The sequence below is a fragment of the Cydia splendana genome, chromosome 2 (assembly GCF_910591565.1).
Source record: "Cydia splendana chromosome 2, ilCydSple1.2, whole genome shotgun sequence".
NCBI lineage: Eukaryota > Metazoa > Arthropoda > Insecta > Lepidoptera > Tortricidae > Cydia > Cydia splendana.
The window spans coordinates 8,167,947-8,189,032 of record NC_085961.1 but is presented as its reverse complement, the minus strand read 5'-3'; the positions used below and the strand labels follow the sequence as shown (position 1 = coordinate 8,189,032).

Sequence of the window (21,086 nt, the reverse complement as noted above, 5' to 3'; positions counted from 1 at the left end):
AGTATTTAGTAATGTTGCAAGTTTGGAACGTCAATAGTCTCAGTATAAGTCGTATCATCGAGAACGTGGAATTGCATATGTAGTAGTATTGTGTGTTTACAGGCATTCTATATTTGAATTTTCTATTTTCTTGTACTATCATCAGCATACAACCACTACAAATGCAATTCCATCTTCTCGATAATTCAACTATACCTATATGCTTTATTACCTACGTTAGGTTTTTGGAGTTAATTGAATTTGTTGTAAAGACAGCATTGCGCACCTGGAGTGTAAGCAGTGTTCGGAGTTCTCATAGCACCGTCGAACGAAAACCAACTTTGAAGTCGCATTTCTATTTAAAGCAAAAGAACTCTGGAATAACACTTCTTTATATACAAAAATATTACTTAAAATGCCGATTATCACGTCAGCACCCATCAAATAAATTTTGATGACCAATAAAGTTTCGTCGAATAAGCAGACAGACTTTAACAACAGCATAATAAAGAATCAAATATTCAGAGAAACATCACAGGATAGTGTCGACAGATGGCAGGGTAGTGATGGCAGTGATAGAATGCCGATATCGATATATTTCAAATTAGTGTTTTTGCAAAAATACACTTTAACTCCCTAAATTAAGCATAGGCATTACAAATACTAAATAACATTTTATTCTCAACTAGCAATTTCTCGCGACTTCGTTAGCGTGCAACTCGGTGCAGCTTCTATATAAACTATATCTTTCACTGCGTAGGAGATGATTTATAATAAGGTAATAATATAATTTATCTTATGCGAATGTAAATTTGTGTGCTACATATAAGAGTAGGTAGCAACCGTTACGCAAGACTTTACCAGTTGCTAGCGGCGTAAACTGAAGATGCCGGTCACTTTTTTAGGGTTCCGTACCCAAAGGGTAAAAAAGGGACCCCATTACTAAGACTCGGCTGTCCGCCCGTCCGTCCGTCTGTCTGTCACCAGGCTGTAACTCAAGAACCTTGATAGCTAGACAGTTGATGTATTTCTGATGCCGCTATAACAACAAATACTACGCTTACGCTTAAATACGCTTTTCTGTTTCGCCCTATGGTTGACTGGTAGAGACTGCCTGTAACGGCATTAAGTCCGCATGTTGTACTTTTTGTATGTGCAATAAAGTTTAAAATAAATACTAAAAACAAAATAAAATAAATATTTAAGTGGGGCTCTCATACAGCAAACGTGATTTTTTTGTCGTTTTTTGCGTATTGATACGGAACCCTTCGTGTACGAGTCCGACTCGCACTTGGCCAGTTTTTTATCTTTAGTATACCAATAACATTTATTTAAGTTAAAATTTAATGTATAAATTAGCAAATATTCAAACACGGAATGTTTTACATTTATAAGTCTTTATTGGTCTTTATAATATGATAAGAATAACTTATCAATAAAATATTCTTATTCTACTCCATTATGTAAGTGTTTATTGGGCATTAGTACCTACCTACTCGAAATAATATTAGCCAATCCACTTACCAATCTTAACTAATTGTAAATGAGCAGCTATTATAACATTTATTACTTCAAATTTGTTAACAAACAGTTGGCATATTTTGTTTATTTCAATAAACAACAAAGAGGCTATTGTATTGATCGAAGCAATCTCAAAAGATTATATCTCAAGTGCCAATTATTAGATTGGAACGAGCTGCCTCACAATGGCAAATTAAAGGTAACCATTCTCTGTGTAACTGCTTGAAAATAAGTAGCTTGTTGTGCAATATATTTGGACGATATACGGCAGTGAAAGGCAATTTAGTCCCTCTCCTTTCGAGTTAATTAATGCTAGTTTTTGTGGAACGAAGTTACGGTCATACGTTAAAGTGGTTAACTTCATTATGTCATCGCGATTCAATGAGGCTTTATTATACATTCGTTTATTACAACAATGGATATTGATTGAATGTAATGTAATTTAGTATGTAAAAATTAAATATAACTTCATTTATTTTCCTTCATAATGTAATATTTAAAAGCAAGAAACATTACCTAAATATTTATTTATTCAATCTACTAAACTAAATTAGACAATTAGATTTTTGTGACACGGCTTTTAATTTAATTCACGGACCTATGGGACCTGACTTTTTACGGTTGATGCAATTAAATAATAAAACCAGTTCGGTGTTAAAAAACAAATTGATTTGGGTGCCTTTATTTTGTGAACTAACAACGCGCTTCCTCTTTGATAGAAAGGAGCAAGCGTACCTAGAGGTAATTGATTGCGCTTCCTTTTTATATCAACGGCCAAAGAGCGTGAAATTGCATTCTTTTCTGAATGCTCGAAATTCGACACGAGGATTAATATAGTTTGTATGGGATTTTAACCGACGCCTGGGAATAATTTACAGCAACGAGTACCATACTCGTGTTTAAACTCTGACACTTTGACGATTTTTTTTTTAAATAGTGAATATTCGGAGACCATCTGAAAGGTCATTGGGCGTTTTGTTCAGACATATGACCCACAGCGTACACAAACGAAATAGGGATAGGTATGTAGGTAAATGTATCTGCTAGTCGCATTCTTGCAAGCCATGGGAGAATTGAGAAAAAAATAAAAATCATTTCTTATCATTGTAGCATTTTTGCAATGAATTAAGTCAGAACTATTGGAATTATTCCAAAACCCCTTTGAATAGCTGCTGTTATATTGCGTTGCTGTTGTTATATTGTTTAATATCAAGAGGTACAAAAAAAAATCCAGTTCTAAAAACGCACAGATCGAAACGTTAGATGACGTACGACTGCGAGGCGGTCCAAAGGCCCCTGTACATAATGGGCCAGCGCCGGCCAATCCAAGGGACGCAGCCATGTGGTAGAATGAGATAGCAATATCACTTGCTCCCTCTAACGCATAAATGCGTCCCCAGACTGGCCCACGCTGGCCCATTGTGTATACGCATTTTGGTACCTACCCAGAATTGACAACATTTCATTAATTTGTCGTATGCGCATTTTGGTACCTACCCACAATTGACAACATTTCATTTGTTGTATGCGCATTTTGGTACCTACCCACAATTGACAACGTTTCATTTGCCATTGTGCTATAAAACGTTTATCAGGCTGCATGAACCACACTTTTGCACAATGCTGAAAGTAAAAAAAATAATAACACCATCGTCACTATCTCGTACACATACTGTTGAATAACTTTGTTCTGCCGGTTGATACATAAAAAAAAATACATATTTAGAAAAGTGAGATTAAATTCTCTATTTTAAAACTAGTTTGGTCTCTGTACGGGAAAGTTCATAAAGCGGGTCAAAAACGCCCAATGACCTTTATATTGCCTAAAACCTGCTCCTTTAAGAATAAACGTCAATAGAAGAGTGTGAACTCTTAATTAATGATTTAAGTTCAATTGACATTTTATCGATGATTTTCGACGAAATATAAATTTCGTCCGTAGGTACTGCACTGTTTCGCACGACTCTGAACGCGGGTTTTATTCAAATTTAGAATATTACGTTTGTCCCACGCTGCTACTACCTAGGTATCCGTCCAAGTTGAACTTGCAGGAAAATTCTAACGGAAATCTGAAAATTGCGAAATGGGAAACCTTCCAATTAAATGTAAATTCATGCGGATAGTTTCTGGATAATCAATAAAAACCTTTGAGATGAAAATTGGAAATTAATACGCGTGTTTGGATTGAATTTAATGAATAAATTTTACTGTTGGATATTTTTGTTTTCTGCCACGATAAAAAAAATCAAGTGCACGGCACAGGCTGCCCTTTACACCGTTTGAACAGAATAAAGTGAAACATTGTCATTATCAACGTCATATTTTCATAGAAATTTGACGTTGCCATTACGAAACTTTGTCATTGCAAATGCTTTGCAGGATTAGAAATATCAATTCGTGAAAAAAATCAATGTACTTGAGCAAAGAAGTTTCATAAATGAAAAGCATCAAAAACCAACAATTAATTTTAACATGGTGTAGGTATATAAAAAGGGCTCGAGTGCTTAAGAACTGTTAAACAACAAGGAACTCTCGAAGTTTGTAACTTTTTTCCGGCGTTTTCTTAAATGACCTCTCTTCCTTAATTAACAGAACTTACTTTTGAGTTGGCTTGGCTGTAGGTAAGTGATAAAGTTTTAACCACTAGATAGAGATCTTTAGTTTAACCTTGCTGCTTTGTTATGGGTTGAACTTTGGACAGAATTTCCAGTGTTATCTTTGTATATAAGCAACAGCATCCTAAAATACCTAACCGTGTAAGGAGCTTTTAACCTAAAGCCACATTTAGACGGAATGCAATATTTGATACATTTCTAACTACAGAGTACAATGAAGTCAGTCGATCATCCAAATACCGCAATTTAATAAAAAACGCATGCAAGTTTTTGATCCGTCTAAATGAGGCATAATGTTACAATTTAAATAAGTAAATAATAATTTTAGTCTATTAATTTCCTGGTCCATTACCAAGTTCTAAAATAGGTATCATGAGGCCATAAGTCAATTTTGGTAGCATTTTTGACAGTCTTATTCAAATAATAGCAGCGGGTAAGGAAACTACGAGGGTACGTAGTTGATTACGGAACCCTAAAAATCAGAAGATTGGATACCTACTAAAGTAGCCAACAGGTTGGTCGATTTAGTATCGGCGATCTTTTAGTAATGTGTTTAGATTTTAAGTTAGGTCATTTATTTTAGGATATATGTAGATTATTAAGTAGATTTTAAGATTGATTTATGTTAAGTTCGATCTGTTATGTCAATCTAAAACACACAGCTTCTTAAATATAAATAAAACTTTATAAGCCTCAATTAGTTAATTAGGGTTCCGTACCCAAAAGGTAAAAACGGGACCCTATTACTAAGAATCCGCTGTCCGTCGTCTGTCCGTCTGTCTGTCTGTCTGTCCGTCTGTCCGTCTGTCCGTCTGTCCGTCTGTCCGTCTGTCCGTCTGTCCGTCTGTCCGTCTGTCCGTCTGTCCGTCTGTCCGTCTGTCCGTCTGTCCGTCTGTCCGTCTGTCCGTCTGTCCGTCTGTCTGTCTGTCTGTCTGTCTGTCACCAGGATGTATCTCATTGCTGTTGCCGCTATAACAACAATTATTTATGCTAAAAACAGTTTAAAATAAATACTCGTATTTAAGTGGGGCTCCCATACAACAAACGTGATTTTTTTACCTTTTTGCGTAATGGTACTGAACCCTTGGTGCTCGAGTCCGGACGCACTTGGCCGGTTTTTTTTTATGTATAGAGGGGTCCTGTCATAGTATTTTATAAAATTTTGTAGTCACAGTAAATTTACCGCCATCTATCGACACACGACAAAAACACAAAATGAAAACGTATACAATTATCAAATAAATGTATATACAGGGTGATTTCGGGGTCGTGGAGCAAGAGAGCCGGACATCATACAGAATCCGAAGATGAGCCTAATGATGTTGTTAATTATTGGTTATCACCAATAATGATGATTATTTTCCAGATGACAACTAGGAAAAAACATTTTTGCATACAATTTGGTGACCCTACTCAATGTGACGTCTTGTCGCTTTCCATACAGCGTATGTCAAAAGTCATAGGGTGACCATAATTACTTAGTACTTATAACATTAATTTTACTTGAAAAATAAGAATATTAAAGTAATTATCTTTTAATCAAATAAAAATCAAATATGATAACGTGGATCATTTACAGAGTCAGAAAAAGTGGTTCTGGATCACGACCCAGAAATCACCCTGTATATGGATAAATGATTTTATTATCTTTATATCATTTTGACCCATGTTCATTCACTGATATCTATGTGTTAAAATTGTTAAATATGAAACGGTGTCGTCACGCCATCTAGCCGAGCATAGGCCAAAGGTGTGTGCGCCATCTATCCGAGAATGACTTTTTCTTGATTTCCGAGGCACGTTTTTCCTTAGACTTTGTTCATCTTATACGAAGTTACATATGTCTTTGGTATAAGTAATTAAGTATACGTAAGTACAATGACAGATTACCTACGGTCAACCTACGGTAAACGATTAATTGGTAGCTAATTGAGGCTTGTAGCGTGTTTATGAATAATTATATTAGTTTATTATTGCATCTGGGTCAGATCACGCTTACCGGTCTAGTTTTCTGTGTCGGTTAGGTAATTTGTTTTGAGTCCAACTAATAGCGGAATTCTACTTCCGCCTAGTTACCTACTATAACGTAGTTTTGTAACAGAGCCCGGCGGCTAATCCTATTGTCTATTGTTAAGTAAAACCGCACGTGCTACTTACCTGCAAAAAAGGGTCATACTCATTCTATTTGGCACCTGAGCGCGGGCTAGTCCAACGCTCAAAAAACCAGTGTAGGTGCGCTCTCCGTAACGCGCCGTTGTTTCGCATCTCGATGACACATTTTAGACTGGTTCTTAGTGTTCGACTCGCCGGCACTCAGTAACCGAATTACGCAGGTTTTTATGCAGGTGGTTGTGGCACGTGGCACGAGCGGTTTTACTTAACAATAGACAATAGGATTAGCTCGGGCTCAGTTACAAAACTACGAACTATACTAACTATTGCTGGTAGTTGAACTATTCGCTTTTTTTCGAGGTAAAAAAATTGCAACAAACTAGGGATTTTTCATTTATTTTTATCCTACACTTACGTATTTCACTGCGTGCCACAAGGCATGGTCTAGGTATATTATTTATTATGTATACAGTAAAATATTATTTTATTTGTTCACCGAAATACAAATAAGAACGACAAAGGCAGTCTTATAGCTAGAAAGTGATCTTTTCCTGTTACCTAACCTTTAACCTTTGGGTAAAGCCTTGCTATGTAATATTAGATACTTCACTCTGTTTTCCTTCACCAAAAAGCTTTTGTTTATAAATTCCGAAAAACGTTGTGGATCTCGCGATAATAGTGAACATATGACTTTCAGATTATAAGCATTTGAAACTCTCGGCTACCAACTATATTTTATGAGTTAGTATAATTAAGCTAATAACACAGAAGAATCATAAAATTCATTAGCCGAAATGAGTGCGCCAGCGAAGTTAGCTGTAATGTCCGACCACGAAATCACATTTGCGCGGAACACTGCAGTGGTAAACAACATTTTACTGTTTAACTTCTATGTCTTGTGGTTAATAACGAGTACAATGTCAATTTATTAGGGGTCATAGGGACGGATTATTCGTAACTGCCCCATTGTTCCCGGAAATTAAGAATATTGGATTACCAGGGCTTTTGAATTTGCAATAAATCTGTACACAAGGTTTAATTTTGAAACTTAAGCGTTTTTAGCATAGATAATGGCATTTAAAACTTTTATGTTTTGAACACAGGGACTAAATTATATTTTATCACGGTTCGATCAATAATAAATTTGTTTATAGGTAAACATATAATAATATCGATACGGGATTCATGGACCAGGATAACGGATAGGTATATTAAGTGTATGTCACGCTTGGTTATCATAAATACCTACCATTGGGGGTACTAACAGATATATAAACTGTAACAGATGTCCAAACTTCTCGAGTATATATGTATGTAATATTTTGAAAGACTAGCCGCCGCCGTCGTACCTAGCTGAAGACCCAGGCTCGAATCCGGCCTCCGCCGGGCTCAATCACTTTTTTTTGAGTGTATGACATCTATTTAAGTAATAAATTTATATATAGTAGTGTAACTAAGGTGGTACCTAATTGAAAAACACAAATCAAAATATTAAATAAAATAATTTATTTCTACATAATCGATTCAATTTTTAAACTTTTAGCTGTCGTAAATACCTACCTACCCCCCCTACCTAGGTAGGTACCTATCCTACCTATTTGAATGTGTGTAGCATATGCACTTATGCAGATAACTGACAAACAAATTTTATCTGTATAAATGGAAATAGTTGTTGCTTGCAAAGTCGTGACACGGCAACAAAGTATAATTTATTAGTAGAGACTTTCTATTTCACGTTCAGTTTTGCAGCTGGATTATTAAAATTTTACACGTAAATGCGTATGTTATTTCTATCTTATAAGATGACAACAATTAGTATGTTTTTCTTCAGACTTTTGGTAAATAATTTTACAAATAAACCTAACACCTACCGTCCCTTTGCCACAAAAGTACATAGATATTTGCTTTAATTCCTGTTTAAAACTCTTTGTGATCTACCTAATTTACTATGGACACATGGGGTAAAAATTGTTTTACATAATATGCTATTAGCACGAGGGTTAAACCAACTTTGCCACCGAGTGAAACACAAAAAGGTTCACCACGCCAACGCGAGAAAAATACTAACTATAAAAAATATTACAAATCAAATTTAAAATCGTCATTTAAAAGGCACGTTTACCACCCAAAATGAGAAAACAACTACAAATTTGCGTGAAATTACTTTGCCACTCTTGTAGATAAAATGCAACTTTCCCATCAGTTTTTGAAGAATAAAGAGATTTCTACGACCCGTACCTAATGTGCAAAAATAACCTTTTTTCATTGATTTTATCTACAATTGTAGTAGTTTTACCAACTAATAAACATGAAATATGGTATCGCGACACTTTATTAGCGGCCTTGTTTTTGACAACAACCTACTAATATTACGAAGGAACTTGTTTAGTAACTTCCATAGCGAGAAACATGTAATAAATGTCACTTTTTGTACGGCGATGCTATTAATTTTGTTCCTTGGTGCCCAAACTGTTACTTATTTTGCTTGGGGTTGAATATTCTGCCTCGGATACTAGTAACTATACCGAACACATAAACTTATGTTCGCTAATGCGTCATACATAATTATAATATATGTATCTGTTAGTAGAAGGGTGAAATAGTAATCTAGAGCGCTATCCACAAGTAGGACCGGTGGCAAATGGAAGGTGTAGTTCAGTCGAAAAGTGTCTAAACAGACTTGTTCCCACTAGAATTTATATTCTAGTGGGAACAAGTTATTGCTTGATATCAAAATGACATTATTTTATCATCATTTGCCCGTTCGTCTCGCTCGGGCGCTCGATAACTAAATGCTCATTGGTATCATTTACATACCAAAATGTACGTTTGAATCGGGCTTTTGAAATGAAATACCGCTACAACATATACTTACCACATTTCATAAGTTTTTTATAATGGTAAACGATAGTTAAGGTATGTAAATACATAAATAAATAAAAGTCAACAGTAAAACAACAACAACAAATGTATATAAACAACATATACACAATAAATAAATCAACTACAACCATCAAGTTGAAAATGACTTAAAATTAGTTAACAACATTATTATTTACATGGCTTGGTAAACAACACACGCAACATACCATACTATAGAATTCAAGTCAACAACCATTCACATTCAATTACACGTTTTTAATAAGTAGCTAAATAGATTTAGTGGTCTTTATGATGATGAATCGTTTTGTAAATGGGAACTTTCACGGGGTAAGGTTGGGGTACATGGACATGTACGGTTTTTTCTACTTTAAATGGAACATGTTTTTCAACCGGGTAGGGAACATGCTTTACAACAGGATAAGGAACCACCTTTTCAATCGGGATGGTAATTTCGGTTTCAACAGGAACGGCCACAGGCTTGTTGACAGGTACCTTTACAGGGTACGGTTGGGGGATGCCAACCAAAATTGGCTTTGGTACATTTACATGGACGAGTTTTTGCACAGGCACAGTTACATGTTTATACAACGGTACTTCAACAGGCTTTTGCTCATCAGTATGCTCACCAACAGTAAACGGTTCAGCATGGTCTAATCCTCCTGCAAATCCGTGATTATACTGTCCTTCGAAATTGTGTCCTTGCAATCCTTGAACACCTAAATCATGGACGATCGCACCTTGTCCTCCATGTCCATATTCGTTGCCACCGTCGTGGAGAATATACGCTTGCGTTTCACCATGCGATGGAGCATCACCGGCACTCTCTGCCTGACCATGAGATTCATCACTATGTCCATTTGATTCCTCACCGTCACTTTGAACATTCGAATCCCCGTGATCATTACCACCCTGACTGTTCAAATCTCCAGCATGTGCATTATAGACACCTTGGTCATGATTTCCAAATTCATGAGCAGCTTGAAGATAAGTATCGCCGGTGAAGTCATGCCCAGATGCTGCGAAAGATGGAAAAGCATTGTGGCTTCCTACATCAAAACTCTTTGGCTGTCCCTGATTGCCCAAATCATATCCATGACCAGCATTATGTCCGAATGCGTGCGTAGGCTGAGAACCATCATGTTCAAATGTGTGTCCACCTTCTTGTCCGTGGCTTAAAGCTTGATAATCTTGACTAAGTCCTGCTAGGAAGTGACCATTACCCGCAAGATTTGAATAGTCAAGAGCGTGCCATCCACCGCTGTCCCCATTATCATGTGATCCACTGGATTCTACACCACCAGCTGCGCATGCTGCTACCAAGCCCAATATCTGCACCTGCAAAAGAAATTGAGGTTTTTAATGTTACCTTTTTTCTCCTGATTTATGTTTTCATGTATTTGACTGGGTACCTAAAAAACCTTAAACTAGATAATTTAACCTTAATCTAATAATTAGTAGCGCACATGTTTTTAACTAGTAATCCACACCGGTTTCTCACGGGTTACATAAAACCTTAACAAATTATATACCTAAACCTTCCTCAAGAATCTCTATATTGATAGGTGAAAACCGCTTGTAAATTCGTTCAGTAGTTTTTGAGTTTATCGCGATCATAATACAGACAGTCAAACGTGACGGGGGACTTTGTTTTATTGTTTTGTAATATATATACATACCAACTCAAAAAAAATCCTACAATTTTATCTCCAATATCGATAAATAGTCGATTTAGAATTTTCAGAACCACTTTCACTGAGCACAAATAAACTAATTGCAACATGTATTTAGTTTTGATTAATATTATGTCTGTTTCAAACTACTTTCGCTGAGCGTTACAAAAATAGTTTTAAAAATCAAAATTACGGTCAGTAGAAAGCTAAGTTAAATTTCCAAAAAAAACTGTCTAGCTAGTTAAAGTCAGAGTTCCGTAAACTTCTGTGGGTCAGTTTACAATCTTGCGGTTAACTTTGTCAAACTTAGTTATGTGTTTAATCCTATTTAACTCATTGAAGGGGTTGACTCGGTCAATACCTATTGAGCGAAATTAGCTACGGAACTATCATTTAGAAGCAAGTTTTAATAAATTTATACAATTAAATACCTAAAACAACATTCAAAATCTATTTTTAACATTTTAACCGCCGTAGACTGATATATAATATAAACAAAATCGGACTCATTTCGCCGCAGCCTGATAAATAAGACAAAACTTCGTACCGCCGGCGACACGTGCACGCTCGTTGAAAAATTATATGGCGGTTAAAAGGTTAATGTGACTTAATGAGTAAAGGCATTAAGCTCGCCTTTTGTATTCATGTATAGTGGAATGAAGTTAAAGAAAAAATAATAAAAGGCTTCGTTGAAGAGTATTTAGCAAAACAAGAGAAAGGCATACGAAATGAATAACCAGGTTTACCGGCACATCTGCATGTGGCAAAGGATATAGATTTCTAGTTATTAAGAGATGGGCCTATTACAATCAATCTACACAACATTGACTATAAAATTGGCAATCCACCTCGTTGAGAGCCTACGTACGCTTCGGTTTTGTAGTCGCTCCTTATAATATATTTAAATTGTTAACACACATTAACATAAACGAAACCATTAAACAAAATGTCTAACTTCTAAAACCCGTGCCTCAAATCTTTCTCTAATCGTTACCCATCGGTTGAATTCATAAGTTCTATTAAGCTTTTTTTGTCGTTTTTGTCGGTGTCGCCTTCATCAAACTATTTTTTGCACTTAAATTAAATTAGGTATGCGCTTTCGCTTTTTGCGGTTAACTATAATTCAAAGGTACTTAAGTTTTTGCAATTATTGGTCTTTGATGTGAACAAACCAAGCCAGTTTTTTAACGAACATTTTTCGTAAGTAGGTATATATTTTTAAACCTGAGTCAATTACTATTACATAGGCTATATTTATGTATGTATGTTTAAAGTATTTATTGCACAAAACACAAAATACAACAGAAATATATTTATAACGTTTCCGCTTGTGTGCCAACCTTACAAGTAGGTAAAAATCATTTCAAAATACAAGCATGGCAATTCATTCCATAAAAATAAAAGGCTGGGCCGAAATAATAAGCTTACTGTCCAAATAGGCCCTTGTTTCTTAGGAGGATAATAAGTACAAAACGAAAACTCGAAACGAGAAGCTAAATACATATTACATGGACAAAACTTGACCTAATTGAACGTCAGTATCGTGACGTATTCTCCTCGTTCAACCGTGTCATTCAAATAAAATGAAATATCGACTATTATAGTAGCTACTCACAAAAACTCGCCTGGCGCAATGAACTCGCTATTTTTGTCCTTCAAATATGAACTCTAGTTGTATCTTTTAAAAGTTGGTTTTACGCTGAAGATAGAAGGTAAGCCAAATAACATTAGATGAGTTGCGTCTATTTTATAAAATCACGTAATTTAACCCATTTTTGAGCTTGTGTGCATTAGCTCCATTGTGACATTACGAAAAGAAAGAAATCAGAGCGTATCGATGCGAAATAAACCTACCTATGTTAAACTATGACATTTATACAAAAAAAAACACCAATAACATTAATTAGATTGATTAAATATTAATGGACCCACACAGGGAAGCAGTTTGTTTACCCTGAAAGACAATCTATGGAAGCTAAAGAGGAGGCTGATAGACCTTTTATGAAATCGAAAGAGACATACTGCTAATTCAATAACCTTAATCAAGAATATGAACAGAGAACGGTGTTTAATGAATGTGTGGCTTAAAATTTAAGGTTTTTAAAAGCGAAAAAAGCACAATTTTTTCATAGTTTCAATGACAATTGACACTACTCCGCATTTCTTGACCAGTGGTCTTGTATAATTATGATCTGTGGTGGCCAACGTAATTTTACATAACATAAACGTTGAGAAATTGCGGTTATTTTTGTTGTCTGTCTGTCGCCATATTTCGTGAATCAGAAAATAATAATACTGTAAGAAACAGTAACATCACTAAGCAAGATCTAAATGTTTATAGCTTGTTATCAATGTTTAAAAGTGGTTAAAGTTTAAACACTTGTAACACGTGTAAGGAGCATATCCTGAAATATGTTAACATTGATTTGCACTTAATTAGGATCTTAGTTATTCAGCGTAAAACGTTGAACTTCGCAACTATACTGGTAATGTTTAAGTAAACTTAAATATTCGTTTAAATATTTGCAAGTACATATTATTAAGTAAGTAAGTATTTATTTGCAAAGAATAAGTTAATACCAAATATTATAAGATTTGTCAATACATATAACAAATAAATAGGAAAAATAATTTTGTGCATTTTGAAATTATAAAGTACCTAATTATTAAACGAAAAAACTATCATACTAAATAAACTAAATAGGTATTTCATTAGACATGTGTATGTACCTAGTTATGATTTAAATGAACTACTTGTATCTTTTGAATGAACTCGCTCACATTTCAATTATCACATTTATACTGCTCGCCAAAAATATCTCCATAGGCCATGTGGTACACTACTTCATTTGGCTTATTCATTCACTCTACCCCGTATCACAGATTAAGTATATAAATTATAATAGTCCCGTATTTTATACTTTCCTGCCAATTCGGATGGAATTACTTAGTCCAAGTCGTCCCGCCATCTCCTTTTCAGTCTGTCTGCATCCCGGCCTGCACCAGGTATTCCGAGGGTCCCACACTTTCTATTGTGTTTATTTTTTTGTACCTACTGTACTGCACATTTATTGCCTATATTACGATCCAGATACGTGTAGGTAGTTGAAGAAAGGTATTACTTGAATAAATTATTCTTAAAAAGTTGCTCAGAGCTTTTGCGACTACAATTACAATTATTTAATAATTACTTGTTAAAATACTACATTTTTACTCTCTGCAAAGGGAATTAAATGTAGCACAGTCTTTCTCTATCTCGGTGACACCCCTAATTTTCGCATTAATCGCAAAAATTTATGTCATTTCAAGAGTTTTCATTAAAAAGGTCAACTTTGCCTTCTTATAGTTTTGCTCTTGATATGTTTTTTTTTTTAATGCTGTTTTGGTGTCAAAGCGTGTCCTTATTCAATTATAATTAAAAGCTATTATAAAAACTTATAAAATTAAAGTATAATACTCACGAAAATGTTCATGTCCGTCGTTTACTCCGGTTCTCGTGCAATGATGCTGTGGACAGATGCACTAACATTTTATAGAGGACGGAAGTGATGGGAGACAGTCTCGCGCGAGAAAGGCTTTAGGAATATTACGGAGCGGCTACAACGTCGTACTGTTCTATCAAGTTGTTCTTTTGTATGTATTCAGCTGGTTAGAATATCAATTTAGGATATCTATTTGGTAACGATACAATGTAAGAGTTAATAAAAAAATGTAATTTGATTTTAATAACTTTTTCTCACTTCCCATGTTGTATCGACTCGTTGTTGTTCTTGTACCAATCTAGCGTATACATTAAAAGTTCAATTATCTAAATAATAAAGCAAGATACTTAAATTAAATTGTTCCAATATGTATTTGCATTGTTTGTATAGTGTTGATGCAATTTGGAATGTTTAATATCAATTTGCTTCGACAATGATTAAACAATTAAAAGGGTGTCCAGCCGGCGTATTATGGATAGCTTTATCCATCTTTATCCACGTGATAAAATAACTGTCATTTTTAACACCGTGGGATAGAAAGTGACGGACACCGTTTTATCGCGCTGTCACGTAGACAAGAACGACCATCATATCCGTACTGTGTGTGGGTAAGTGACTTTCTTAGTGTCTAAGCTATCGATATCGCTTCATTCGCTATAGGAGTGGCAACTTATATTTTAAAATCTGTTTATAAAAAATGTTATCCTACTAACATAGAACAACAATGACCCACTTTCAGAGCATGAGAAATGAAAACACATATATTATGACTTTACGATTTCCCTCCAGCACAGCTTGCTAATCTACGAGGACGGACTTACACTAAGCTTTTAACTGGCTTCATTGCTGCTTAATATTATTAAACAGTAATTTTGGTGCGCTTGAATGTGTACCTATATCAGTAAATGAGTGAGTACATTGATGACTTCATTCGTTGACCACAGAACATAGTGGGTGAGTGGTCAAATAGTGGACACGTACAATTATTACCTTACGTTTATAGCTTTGATTTGTGTTCAATTTTTTTTAATACATTTTCATTTTATGACAAAATGCTTGGTATGTATATTATGTCCGTAAAAAATAATTACAAAGTAAACGAACGACAAGAAAATAATGTGAAAAGAGAACTTTAACAGACGACGCTAATTAGGTATGATATAACCAGCCAGTCTGCGACATTTTAATTAATACCACGCTCGGGGCCAACAAGCATACACCCTACTAATGATTAGAAGGTAGGTTTACTACCGTGCGTAGCCTATGAACCCTTGCAATTCCAAGGATATCACACCCGCGTTTCGAATCCTTTAAAACACGTACACTCGAGTTTTGAGAAACCCCACCAGTGCAGATAATTTTTACAATTAAGGATTCACAATTAATAGCGAAACCCTAATTGGCGAAGGAAATTGAATTTCTCTCGAACAAAATACCTACTTAATTAGAGACAATCGGTTCTCGAACAAAATGTCATTTCAAAATTCTGAATTGCTTGACAAGTCATCAGTATTTAATCAAAGTTCTGTCGAAAATGTCAGATGCAGTAAAAACAATTATAAGGAAATAAATAAAACCGACAATCGATACTTTTTATAAATTTAATTAGTATTTCCATTTAATTAAAATAGTTAGGTTAGGTTAATTAACCTAATTACATAATGATTCAGAGCTGCACTTAAATGCAGTCGGTAAGACTCGGTCGGACTTGCGTTTTGATTACGTACCTACTAAAACTTATTTATTGTGACGCGTGCAATAGAATACCTATTTAAGAGCAAGTTCGGCCTGGCCAGCCACATCTCACGCTAGACAACGTCCATAATGTTTATTTAGGGTCGCCGTCATCGAAAACAATGTGGAGGACTTGAGTTTTTATTTTTTACTTTTCAGACAATTACATTTTGTTATTGTTATCGAACTGTCCATAGTACTCTGGTGTGGGATTGGGACTGAGTTATTTCAATGTATTTATCAGTTATTAAATTAAGAAAAAAAAGTGCAAGGGTTATTTATACGTCATAATTTCATAGAAGTTTGACGTTTAAAATGACTCACTGCGTGGGCTATCAAAATCGCTAGAAACTTTTCTTGGTCTAACTCTAACTATTATTTTTTTTCCTTATTTAATAACTGATAAACACATTGAAATAACAAAATGTAATTTGCAAAAACTCGCCAGTGAGAGCGTTAAGGAAAATTTAGATTTTACCTTTTAGTGTCTCTAAGTAGCACTTGGTCTTAAAAAGGCAGGCGAAAATCCACCGAAGCCACATAAATTCCTAAATGTACAAAGTAATGAATATAAATAAGATCTCTGTCAAAACCGAAGCCCTTGATAATTCCGCGGTCAAGTCATTTACATTTCGGTTCATTTGAATACATTACAGTTCACGTCTTGATGAGTAAGTAAGTATATTTTAATAGGTAAGCCCTAATGAAAGCAAGACATAAAAGCTGCATAATAAATTATAGGATTATATATATATATATATACTATATACACGGTGTGGCCTGTAACACGAGCAAATAATTAAAACATAGATTGTACTCCTCAAACGGTGACACTTTTGTTCTACAACTTTAAAAAAATATGAAGTATTTAGACTCCCTATTTTTCATACAAAATAAATATTATTTTCAATGGACGCCATCGCCACGCCATATCATTGTGATTGACGTTGCTTGTCACGCCTTAAACATAACAAAATTCGCAATACATTGCGTCTTAGAATAAACTTTAAAGTGTATTAAAAATCAAACCCCAAGTTATTTTTAAAGTCGCTGTACAAATGTTGGTCAGTATGAGGAGTACAGCCTACAGTTAAATTTTTTGCTCATGTTACAGGCCACACCCGGTATATATACTACTATCACTATCACTTTATTAATATTTAACTATATCAATAAAATAATAAATGATAAATACATAATACACATACTGATTCAAGTAAACCATGTCGTGATGTAGGTAACAGGGCAGAGCAACATAAAAAATAAATGCTATAAAAGTATTTGCTTGTCGTTATTTTTACGTCAAAGAACAATAATTTATTTCCTTAAATAAACATTTCTAAAGTAAGTATAATGCTTGTACTATAATATTTTCGTACGCTAGTACAGTCAAGTGTAAAAATATGGGTGCACATATCATACTCAAAAATATGTAACACATCTGTTATGTCAGCGAATTAAGAGTATAGGGGACGATCTCCATACAAACGTAGTCCTCATTTTCCTTCCTGGATATTGACATCATGGAAAATATTTTACGCAATTTGATGTATTTTAACCATAGCTATGCCCGACCGTTTGTTTTTTTTTTTCTATTTTTACTTTATTATAAGACTTAGGATCTTTTAAAAATTTGTATGAAACCTGTTTTCGCACCAAACTCATATAATAATTAAAAAATCAAACGGTCAGCAAAGCTATGATTGAAATGCATTAAATTGTGTAAAAATATTTTCAATAATGTTAATATTCAGAGAGGAAAATGGGGAATACGTTTGTATGGAAACCGGTTTCGAGGCGGTCGTCCCCTTTTGTCTTAAGAACTATGGGACATATTCTTGAGTAACTTATTATGTACCCATATGTTTGCACATGACTGTATATGTCTTGAATGACAAAGCAAGTGTTTGTTTATAGAGTACTTCTAGGCTAACGTTGCACCGATTTGATTAGAACCATGTGAGGGGGTGTCATTATAAATTTCATAAATATGATATTTGCATAGAAATTTGACAACGCAAATCCCATGTAGAATTAGCTGGGTCCATCTCTATTAAAAGCTGAAATAATAATACATAGTATTCATGCATTTGATACTGGCTACAGCATTAAATAAGTTTTTGGCAAAAATTTCATTTTTGGTACAAGCTTTTATCGCTGACTGTACTTTTCTTACGACAGACAACTAATACTCATCGAGACAATTCTAAAAACCCCTAACACAATTAGGTTGCGTTGTTTCATCACAGAGTTCCTATGGCCACCTCCTGTCTCCATCATCAGATCAGTTCGACAGTACCATATTATTGTATTGTCATCAGAACTACATACAGCTGCCAATTTTCATGACGCTACGATCCTTGGAAGATGGTTAAATTAGTTGCCTTAGATTCCATTACATAGTTAGTTACATACAGGTCGAGAGTTCCTATGGCCACCTCCTGTCTCCATCATCAGATCAGTTCGACAATACAATATTATTGTATTGTCATCAGAACTACATACAGCTGCCAATTTTCATGACGCTACGATCCTTGGAAGATGGTTAAATGATAATGAAATGAAATTAGTTACCTTAGATCCCATTACATTGTTAGTTACATACAGGTCGACCTAATAAAAGCTTGTTAAAAAAAACCATTTATTTCAGACTTCTTCATAATGGTCCATACATGTGTAGTCCGACAAGAAATTGTAGAAAATTATTGGGAGCTCCACTTCCTACATAACTGTCACATTTTTGACGTAAAATGCTTAAACGTGGCAACAATTTTGTATGGAAATATTTTAGTTCCATTTTATTTAATTTCGACTACCTATTTTATATCGCACTATAAGTATTTAATGCTAATTAAGAGGCCGGTAACGATTTTAGAGCAGAAATGTAAAATTGATAGATTTAGTCGTTGAAATTGTACACCTTTTGTTACGTAATATCTAAATAACAAGTATTGGTTTCTATTAGGACATCTTCTCATCTTGCTTTTTAATAATGAGGTCGCGAGCGTGCGTCACCGGTAATATACCGGGTGTGGCCTGTAACATGAGCAAAAAATTTAACTGTAGGCTGTACTCCTCATACTGATCAACATTTGTTCAGCGACTTTTAAAAATAACTTGTAGTTTGATTTTTAATACACTTTAAAGTTTATTATAAGACGCAATGTATTGCGAATTTTGTTATGTTTAAGGCGTGACAAGCAACGTCAATCACAATGATATGGCGTGGCGATGGCGTCCATTGAAGATAATATTTATTTTGTATGAAAAATACTTCATAATTTTTAAAAGTTGTTGAACAAAAGTGTCACCGTTTGAGGAGTACAATCTATGTTTTAATTATTTGCTCGTGTTACAGGCCACACCCGGTATGACGAGAAGGGGCAGTTTTTAAAAATTCATCAAAAAATTATGGTGGTAAATTATACAAAATGATGTCTAAGAACAGTTTCAGGAAATCTTGTAGATTGTTTAAGTATCAAAATTACGTTGAAATTAAGTCGATTTTCAGAGACATTGTCACTTGTTTTGAAGTAATTTCTGGAGAAAATTGATTTCGTCTAACTTTCATTTACACTACTTCAAAGTCATAATAACAAAAATGTAGTCTATTAAAGATGGAGTACCTGATATGTGTAATACAAAATTACCATGTTTAAGTAGCAGTCTAAACTTTACGAAATTTACAAATAAGATCGACAAAATCAATGCTTTACGCGCGTTTACCTAAACGTCCATCAGAAAAAAAATAATTCCTAATTGAATGAGTCTGTTTTCAAAAAATAATCTGTAAAAGTGCAAGATAAGAAGACGTGCTAATAGAAACCAGTACTTGTTATTTCAATTACGTAACAAAAGGTGTACGATTTCATCGACTAAATCTATCAATTTTACATTTTTGCGACTAAAATCGATACCGACCTCATTAATTTTAATTTACAATATTATAATATATCTATTTGGCCAGGCATTAGACACTACTAATAATAACTACATACACTCATGTCATAGAGAAATATAGTAAGACAAGAGTGCTCACTCCATACATCAGTTTTGGTACCAAAAAGACTATTATTTTCATAGTCGTGATCTTATACTCTGTATCTTTAGGTGTTTAAATTAAAGTAAACAAAATCTATCCTCAAATGGTTCCTTAAGCCAGTTAAGGGGAGATGAAAACATTACATGATCAAATAATCGAACGAGCGAGCGAAGCGAACGAAGTTCTTACATTCAACTTGGGACACGCGGCTGGCTAGGGGCACGTCCCGGCATTTCGATGTATTTAAGCTGAACTATCAGAGGATAGTTTGATACTCAAGAACTTAAGTAAATTTGTTCTAATTTAAATGAAATTGGGTAAACGTGTAGTTGAGGGCTTTATTTTTCAGTCATTAAATTATGAGCAGGCTCGATCAAGGGGTTATTGAGCTAGAAGAGCTTAAAAGGCTAAAAAGCTATTTGTGAGGGGTCTTGCTATTCTGGTCACTTTTTTGCAAGAAAGTATGGTCAAGTTTGGTATCAAATGAAAGTGCTCGGCTTGCACTTTTATAATATCGTTTTTAAATTTACCATTTTGAAATAATTAGCAAGATAAAAATAAACATAATATAGGTATTTGCCAGGAAATATTTCGGCTTACCACAGATACAGTATCAGTTAAGGACTCCACAGACCTTGTAATATATCCACGCGATTTTTGATCCATTGCCGCCTATAGTGGGACATAAAATAGTAGAAATTAAATAAAATGGAACTCTAAAATTTCCATACTATAGTCGGTCAAACAAGTTTGTCAGTAATAATAATATAATAATAAGGCGCAATATTCAAATTTTCTATGGGACGATAACCCTTCGCGCCTACATTTTTAGCTGCTTTTTTCTACTGACGGTAATAGCTTTACAGACTATAAATTGTTGCCATGTGTAAGCATTTTACGTCAAAAATGTGACAGCTACGTAGAAAGTGGTGCCCTCAGTTATTAACCGACTTCCAAATCTCAAAAGGAGGAGATTCGATTGTGATTTTTTTTTGTTTGTTACTCCATAGTCTCCATATCTCCGTCATGACTGGACCGTTATCAAACT

At 34.6% G+C, this 21,086-nt stretch overlaps 1 protein-coding gene and 1 long non-coding RNA gene across 2 annotated transcripts; one reads left to right on the top strand and one right to left on the bottom strand.

Moving 5' to 3' along the window:
* Positions 1-9,161: 9,161 nt before the first annotated feature.
* LOC134799182 (uncharacterized) lies at positions 9,162-14,329 on the bottom strand. The gene is made up of 2 exons (XM_063771580.1): positions 14,242-14,329; positions 9,162-10,445 (listed from the first exon to the last, which is right to left on the bottom strand). The coding sequence occupies exons 1-2, from the start codon at positions 14,251-14,253 to the stop codon at positions 9,387-9,389; spliced, it is 1,071 nt and encodes a 356-aa protein (XP_063627650.1). The 5' UTR covers positions 14,254-14,329; the 3' UTR covers positions 9,162-9,386.
* A 4,505-nt stretch (positions 14,330-18,834) lies between these two features.
* LOC134799175 (uncharacterized) lies at positions 18,835-19,575 on the top strand. Its single transcript, XR_010145346.1, has 2 exons — positions 18,835-19,025; positions 19,375-19,575. It is a non-coding gene; the product is annotated as an uncharacterized LOC134799175 (long non-coding RNA).
* Positions 19,576-21,086: the final 1,511 nt, after the last annotated feature.